This window comes from Magallana gigas, chromosome 5, assembly GCF_963853765.1.
Source record: "Magallana gigas chromosome 5, xbMagGiga1.1, whole genome shotgun sequence".
Classification (NCBI taxonomy): Eukaryota; Metazoa; Mollusca; class Bivalvia; order Ostreida; family Ostreidae; genus Magallana; species Magallana gigas.
In genome coordinates, this window is record NC_088857.1 from 50273805 (window position 1) to 50282422 (window position 8618).

General features: G+C 32.9%; 1 protein-coding gene across 1 annotated transcript; it reads left to right on the top strand.

The window, feature by feature from the left end:
* The first annotated feature begins 67 nt into the window (after positions 1 to 67).
* LOC105341853 (ankyrin repeat and MYND domain-containing protein 2) lies at positions 68 to 7719 on the top strand. Its single transcript, XM_034482005.2, has 12 exons — positions 68 to 187; positions 929 to 993; positions 1304 to 1442; positions 1716 to 1814; positions 2015 to 2089; positions 2388 to 2473; positions 4174 to 4379; positions 4566 to 4701; positions 5271 to 5399; positions 5682 to 5754; positions 5932 to 6033; positions 6950 to 7719. The coding sequence occupies exons 1-12, from the start codon at positions 85 to 87 to the stop codon at positions 7030 to 7032; spliced, it is 1296 nt and encodes a 431-aa protein (XP_034337896.2). The 5' UTR covers positions 68 to 84; the 3' UTR covers positions 7033 to 7719.
* Positions 7720 to 8618: the final 899 nt, after the last annotated feature.

An 8618-nucleotide genomic window follows, 5' to 3' on the forward strand; every position in this document is an offset into this window, starting at 1 on the left:
AACATATTCAATATAAAATTTAAAGATAAATTATTTTTCTTTTTCTTGAATTAAAATGTGTTATAAATAAAAATCCGCATTTAGATGAAGAAACCAATATCCGAAATTACAGTGAAGATGGCGACCACCAACAAGCCAAAGAATGTGCGAGAAAGTGAACAAAAGCTTCTTGATGCGATCGTGAATGGTAAACGTTCATAAGTTCTTCATATTTTCATTAATATGTTTTTTGGAATTAAGTTTCATACATACAATTTGCGAGTATTGCATGAATTAAAAGTTATTGCTATAGAACATGGGTAGCGATAGAACATTAGCATAGAATTTCTGGATGTTTCGGCAGTTTTTTTTTTTAACTTTTCGAGTAAGCGAGATGACTGTATTTGACACAACTGACGAGCAATTTTGACATTTTTTGCTCTTGATATCAACTGGATGCATCACATATTGTTATACCAATAATGTTGACAAATGAATGTTATGAAAAAAAGAAGCAATTTGGTTGTAAAAGATTAGATCATGTACAGTGGCAACACTGGTCAAAACAAAATGTTATAAAACTTTTTATTGTGGGATGGTCAGACCAGCTCGAATACTGACATCATGTAGATTGTTGGGTAGTACCATATACATGATATAGTTCGTTCAGATTCAAGGGCCCCGGGTTTAATTCCTGGACTGGTCCAGTCCCAGTGCATTTGCAATTTGAAATTAATAAAAATTACAACCATTTTACTTGTAACATTGGTAAGTAATTTCATGATTATATGAAGATTGTGATGATGCTCACTCATTTGGATTATGCAGTCAAAGAGAATGAAAACAGATAATTTACAACATATGAGACATTGGAGCTTAATCAAAAACATTTTTTTTTCAACTTTTTTTTTGAAATTTTTCTTAGATTTGAGTGATTTTTTCCCTGTAGATAATCTGGATACTGTGAAGACACTTTTGAAAGACCCAGATGTCAGAACAGATTTTACAGATGATGTGAGAATGACTTTTATTATATCCTGGATTCGTATCTGATATTGAATCTATGCGTATAAATTTTATATACTTTACTATATACAGTTTACTAATACATGTACTATAATTTTAAAAAATGTTTTAAATTCTTAGTCAAACTTCACCTAGATTACAATGCCATATGATAAGATGTAATGAATACTAGTGCATTTTATTAATTAATGATTTGTTAAATGAACTTTGGGATGAATAGTTTAAATTTTGTTCTCTTTGATAGTAATTTTGCATTTAGGTTTATATAATTTACACCAATGATTTATAATTATGACAGACTGGGATGACCCCTCTACAGCATGCAGCATTCAGAGGCAGGAAGGAAATGGTGGAGCTACTCCTGGCTAACGGAGCCGATGTTAATACTGACAAACACGAGAACTCTTACTCCACCCTCATGTTTGCAGCTTTGTCAGGTATCTCATATCAACAGTGAAAGACGTGAGAAAGTGTGGTTGTTAGTTTAAAGAATGTCAACCATTCAGTTATTCATCTGTATGTGTAAAGTTTAATTAAAAAAATCTTCAGAAGAACTGATTGATGCAGGATTTAAGCAATATTCATTATATTTCAATTCTATTTGATTTAGACTGTATGCATTGACCTGAGCTGTAAAAGTGATTAGATGTAAACATGATTAGAAAGGTCTGGGATAAAATTTGTTTAATGTTTTGGTGAATTTGCTTCAGGGAATACTGATGTCACCAGACAAGTGCTAGAAGCGGGTGCTAAGGTAGATCACGTGAACTCGGTGGGGAGAACAGCTGCTCAGATGGCTGCGTTTGTTGGTAAGTTACTGTCTGTGTGTATAAACAAAAGAAAATGAATAGCAAAATAATCGCTTTATTACAAATTGAGAGCAAATGTCATATGGACACTAGTATGTCTTTCGTTACAAGCTGTTATGGTTCATTAAATTTTCAACCAATCAGTGAAATTACAGGGATCTTGTGTCAGGGTATATTTGGATTTTTTTTCCTGTTTCCAGGACAGCACCAATGTGTTTCCGTCATCAACAACTTTTTTCCAAAAGAAAAACTTTTGTACTACACCAAACCTCAAGGTATTGAAAATTGTAACACACAACATGGTTTACATGTACATGTATATTGGTCAATTTATGTATATATACAGGACCTGTACACAAGAACATTGAAATGTGCTTTATGCAGTACATTGTACCACATATGAAAAGTATTGTATTTTAGAAAAGTATGTGTTGTCCATTTAGATTGTGAGCATACCTGTAACAATTTTGATTATTAGAGTTCTGGTTAAGATAGTCCAACATTTTATTTAATAAATAGTGCATGTCAATTTGTGCAAGACATTATTAATCCCCTGTTGTGTACTTTGTGCAGGCTTTGAGAAGGAGCCCAGACTTCCCCCTGAGATGGCCCCTGCCCTTTGTACTATGATCAACATGCCAGACCTCCATCCTGTGAAGGTACTGTATTAAGGATCATTTCTATGTTTCTGGGTAAAGCTAAAAAATGACATAAGCTATAGTAAATATATTAAGAAGAAAACGGATGAAAAAGCCATGACAGTATTCCATGTGCATACTTTTCTTGCTTTATAGTATGTTGTTACTGTTGTTTTGTCAAATCCTCAATACACATTGCACAAGTTTCATAGCAATGCATTTTGCAATATATTTCCCTCAGCAAATTGATTTAAATCAAACTGAACAGTATTTATAGAATATGTATTTGGATTTGAAGTTATTTATACATGAGTGAACAGCAAAATTGGTAAATCAGTGTAGTATTTTACATCAATAACTTAGGTCTATATTTCTTGGGAGTGGAGAATGTTAATTACTTCCCTTTAACTGTTAACACAAATGTACACCACTGCTGTTTAACTTTATACATATGTATCCAGTCCATATAAAGTGTATACCAATCTGAATGTAAATTTTGCAGGTCAAACAGTTTAGTACAAAAGATGTTTTAATTGATGTTATCTCTGCCCAATAATTTATTTTTGTTGTTCAATCTTAAATTCATATACTGTTTTTGTAAGAACACACTTTTGTGTGTTATTTAGGGTCTTCCGTTTCCAACGGAAGACCCTATTGTTTTTGTTAGGTTTCTTTTTCTCTATTTTTCACTATTATTATTCTTTTTTTTCTTAACATTTTTCTTAAAACTCAAATATCTCAAATATGCTACAATGGATTTTTATGAAAATTTCACGAATAATACAAAATATCAAGGTCTTTTATCATGTACATTTTTGTTGATGACGTCACTTCCGGTCGGTCGTTACATTCGTTTTTCTTTTTGTAAAAAGTGATCCTGTCCTCCCTTTTTCGCGAAAACGATTAAAGATAGAATATTGAAAGTTTCAGGAATGATAGATTTTTGAATTTCTAGGGCCGATCAGGTAAAACTACGATCGTCCGTCACTTCCGGTCCGCTCAAACAGCATTTTTGGAAAATTGTGTTTTAAATTTTTTTTAAATCAAATAATCTACAACTTTTTTTACATCAGAATATGTTTTAAATTTATCAAATTTTAATATGAGCAGGTTGTCCGTCACTTCCGGTGACGACCGGTCGTCACCGGAAGTGATTCTAACATTTCGATTTTTGGAATTTTAAAGCATATGCGTTTTGTTGACATTTTTGTACTGAATACAAAACTGAAAACTGTTTTAAAATCGGACTACGCATTGCAGAGATATTGAAGTTTAAAAATGACGTTTTCCGGAAATCTGCATTTCGCAGAGTAGGTTGAAAATTAGTTTAAAAGGAAGTTAATATGATAGTAAATCGTAGCAAATGTCAACAGTTTAATTTAACCCTATCAGTTCAAAATTAAACGAAAGACCCACTTGTTGCTCGCAACAAGGTTCTTTCAGTTAATTCAGGCATTCTCGAGAAATTAAGCGTCAAAATTCTGTAGCGAGAGTCTGATTAGCTCAGTCGATTGAGTCGTGGACATGGCCCAGGTGACCCGGGTTCAAGCCCCGGTTGCCGCGGATTTTTTTTTGGCTATTTTTCGCTTAGATCTACGATTTTATCTTTGAAGTGATAAGTTTCATCTAATCTATTAAAAAATCGGACGGAAGACCCACTCGTTGCTCGCAACGAGATCGTGTCTAGTTTGCCTTTATATTTTGAGTCGTTCTTCTTACAGCTATGTTTGTATCTACAAGATCACCCAGGCCTGTTGGACAACTACACAGGCATTGTGAAAGTGTTTGAACATTTGTGTGAAAAAAGTATGAAAGCAAGGGATACCAATGACATTTTTGCCTTGAAAACTCATTATTACTCAGTTTTGTTTAAAACCGCCGGTAAAATGCAATCAGAGAAAGGAAGCATTGATGGCTTAATCAAATCGTAAGTAATCAGCTGTTTATAGAGATTTTACTACAGAAAATATTTCCCTGCGATTGAGAATTTTTCTTTGCATTGAACTTCGCACACACATAATGGATGTTTATGTGAAGAATTTCCATTACATTTATATAAACTTATACTATTCATTAGACAAAAACTGATTAAAAAAAAATTCTTGTTTTTAAGATTAATCAAAGGAAGAGAGAGTGACGGGTTTCCTGAATTCCAAGAGAAGTTTCTGAGACAAGTGTTAAGAGAATTCCCCTATGCAGAGTCCGAATTACTCCAGCAAATGGTGCGAAACTTGGCAAACACTCAAATAGTGAGTATCAGTCTGTGAATTACTTTCATATACAATAAAGGGTTTTGTCCCTTCTGTTTTGTATTTTCAGTTAGATAGACAGAAAACTGAAATTAAAAAGAAGTTTATTCTTTTTATGAAAGCTCTTAAGTCACACACAAGTTCATCTATTTAGTTTTGTTGCAGATCAGGAGATTTTCGTTTCCGACCATACTTTCTTATTCTATACATCTTTTAGCTTCTATTTGACTCTGAACCAAAAGAACTCGGAGATATTTTAAAAAATAATTTGGATATTTGTTATTAGCTTATTCATTAATATCCATTGTACAAAAAGCCCTGATAATCAATTGGTTTTGGTTGTTTGAAGCATAGCTAATTCAGCCAAATAATCAAAAGGGTCAAAGGTTGTGAGTAGAAGAAATAAAAAAATCAAGGCGACAGAAAATTTGGTCACTTTGGATCATTTGTGTTTCTGAACGCACCTTATTTTTACATACCAGGTATTATATTTCATTATCATATCAGATGTAAATTTTCGTTGTTTAAACCTTGTTTCATAGCAATAAATGTCCTATATGTCTGTGTAGGGAGATCATCCGACAGCATTGTATGTCCTGTGTCAGGGAATCAACGGACAGAAGTTCATGGATGAGGACGATGTCTGTAGTACATGTGGAAGTCTTCGCGCCAAGAAGAAGTGCTCGGCCTGTAAAATGGTAAAGCTTTCTCCACAGTCATTGTAGATTCCATTCAAAATCCCTAAGGGGTTACTAAATAAACCAAAGCCTTGTTTATACTTGTATGTAAGTAACAAGTACTGTATTATTTCGGTAAAAGATGTATGAAGTGTGATTTGTATTTCCTTTGGGATTTATAAAGCAAGATTTTTAATTTATTTAAGGAATAGGCAAAGTGGAGTGAGGTTATTTAATAGGTGGATGTTTTTGTCCACTTTCTTATACATTGCAATGTTGTTTATTGTATGCATTTATATGTAGGTTTGTTACTGTGATCAGAGATGTCAGAAATTACACTGGAGCACACATAAAAAGTTCTGTAAGCAGTTAGCAGGTATGATTTTTAAAAGAATGAAAATCTATAGCTTTATATCCCAACTGTGTGAAGAAATTAGTTTGTACTTTGTATGCGCAACCTTATTTTTTTAGTTTATTATTATAATGATGTGAATATATACATGAATATATATAAAATATTTTATGATATAAAAGCTAGTTTTGAACTTTTTAGAGGAATATGTGCATTTGGAGGAGAAACGAAAAAAGGAAGAAGAAGAAAAACAGAAACAAGAACAGCTTTTAAAGGAGCAACAGCAAAAAAGCAATACCCCAGGTTGGTGTGTATATTTATGTTTTTTTTTGGGGGGGGGGGGTGGGGGGTGGGGAGGGGGGCATTTTCACAAACAGTGACCTAAATGTACGATCCTCTCTCTTGTTGCAGAAGACAAGAATATCTCATTGTTCATTAAAATATTGGTCTTTGGGAGTAGAGCATAGTTGGAGATTGACCTTTGATGCAACCTTTGATCATCCAATCACAGTTCACATAACATACTGTAATATGTTGGTTTGTTTTCAAACCAATAATTTTCTTTGGTTAAAGATGATGTCATGCATTAGGCATGAATATTCAAGATATTGATGACTTACGTGTTTAAGCAGCCAAGAGAGAGCTATAGAGACTCAGGACTGGCTTAAGATGATTGATTTGAATATTGGGGAGGGGGTGAGTGAGAGAATGGACTGCTTTGACATTTTTATGAACCAGGTTTTCCAAAGGAAAAATCTGGTTTTTGAAATGGGGAAGATGGTTGGCTGGCAAGCAGCTGCCAAGAGGGTACCCTTATTGTACGGATAACTTCCCCATCAGTTTTCAAGATAGCAAGTTGTTGTTTTGCTGATCAATTGTACATATATCAGAGATGTGCATATTGGATTTTTATTTTTGATAATTTATGAAAAAATATCAGCTGTTGAACTTAATCATTTTCCCACAGAATACTGCATATAGGTTACTCCAGTTGTCATAAAAGATAACCCGTTTTGCTGTCATATTGACAGCATTTTACTTGTTGTAGATTTTTAAGCCTATGTGGATATATGCAACAATGTAGTTCTCTCACAACTCTATTTTTTTGGGGGGGGGGGGGGGGGGCTTCAGATAAAAAAAATCGTTGAAGGCTATATTATTGCAGCTACCAATACTTTGTAAAGTGAATTGGTAATGATATTTTACTCATCATTTGTAGACAAAGTCATCACAAAGGATAAAGAAACAGAGGAGAGTTCTGACACCAGGGAAGATAACTCCGCTAAAGCTGTAGAACCATAATCAGAACTTTGTCGTCTCGATCACCATTCCATCCACATTGTAGTGTACTTATGTTGTTTTTATAAAAGTAACTAATTGGCAACAAAATATGAAATTGTTATTAACTACTTATAATATCTTAAGGCATAAAAATAATTAGAGATGTACGTCAGTGTTTTTATTAATGTAACCGATATTAGAATTTCAAATACATGTATTCTTATATTGGTGCTAGATGTTAATGTTTATTGAAAAGTAGTCAGTTAGACTAATTGAAATAACAGGGCATTATATCAAATCATTTCGTTTTGATTAATAATGCAGTACATATCTGTCCATGTCAGTTTTGAATTTATACAAAAATCAATGTAAAATAATGATATTTTCCTGGTTTGGAGCTTTATCAAGATCATGTTCCGATGATGTTTATTTATTGTCAAAACTTGTGTAGTAACGGAAAGATAAAAATTGAACAGATGTTGAGAGTATCAGATGAATGTTGGTAAATTTATAAAACTATATATATATTGATTTTTATAACTGGCCTACCGTTTTGAAGGAAACAGGTGTTCTACTTGTTACACACAATCAATTTGTAAATTGCATGTCCTGATGGGTGTCAATGTATATAAATTTTTAAGGTTATGTTGTTTAAGTTTTCAGTATTGTTTATTATGTAATAAAATATGCAACATTGACATTACCAAAGACTTTCATTTATGATAGGTTGCGCTAAGTTTGGATGAAGTTGACGAAGGGTTACCATTACATCAGTGTAATAGTGTACATCAACTTATTTGCAAATAGTTACATGACAGCCCTATAAGTGAGGTCTTAAAGCATGTTGATGTTGTTTATTATATTTTTTGAGGTGCGGTTATATTTAAACAGGAAAAATGAGATGTTTATTCAAATTTCCTTACTATGAAAACCCGCTGTTTATCAGGCCCCAGGCTTCCTCTAATGCTATTATTAGTTGTTAAAGGAAACGGATGTAAGACCAGACAAAGGCATATCAGCAGTATAGATCAGGAGTTTCTATAACACTCTGTTTATTGTTTCAACATCATATTATGCATTATGATTTTTTTAAGCCATATTGTTGTTGCTGGCTTTTTGTTGTTTGATCTTTAAAGAATTGAAACTAAAGGACATTAATTGCCTAAATATTCTCAATACTTATTCCAGTAATTAAAAAATTGAGTTGTTTAATACTAAAAATTATTATTAGTTTCATAAACAAATCAAGCTAAATGAATAAATAGTTCCTGGTACTCTCATGAATACTTCCTAGTATATTATCTAAAATGATGAGATAGGAGACCTACCAAAATATCAGTACCAGACAGTGTTCATTAGATTGGTTTGCTCAAGTTTAACACTTCCTAATTCAAGACCTGTTGAAAGTACACTAGTCGAATAATTATAATATATTAATAGGAATCTCATAGTCCAACCAAAGCCTCCGCCTACATCAGATTTGGATTGCTCTCATGAGGAAAGAAATGTTATTGGTGAAACTGAAACTAATGTTGATATTTTTAGTTACTTTTCAGGATATAATACAAATTACATAGTTTGAGTGATGAGAGGCACTTGTGTTGATA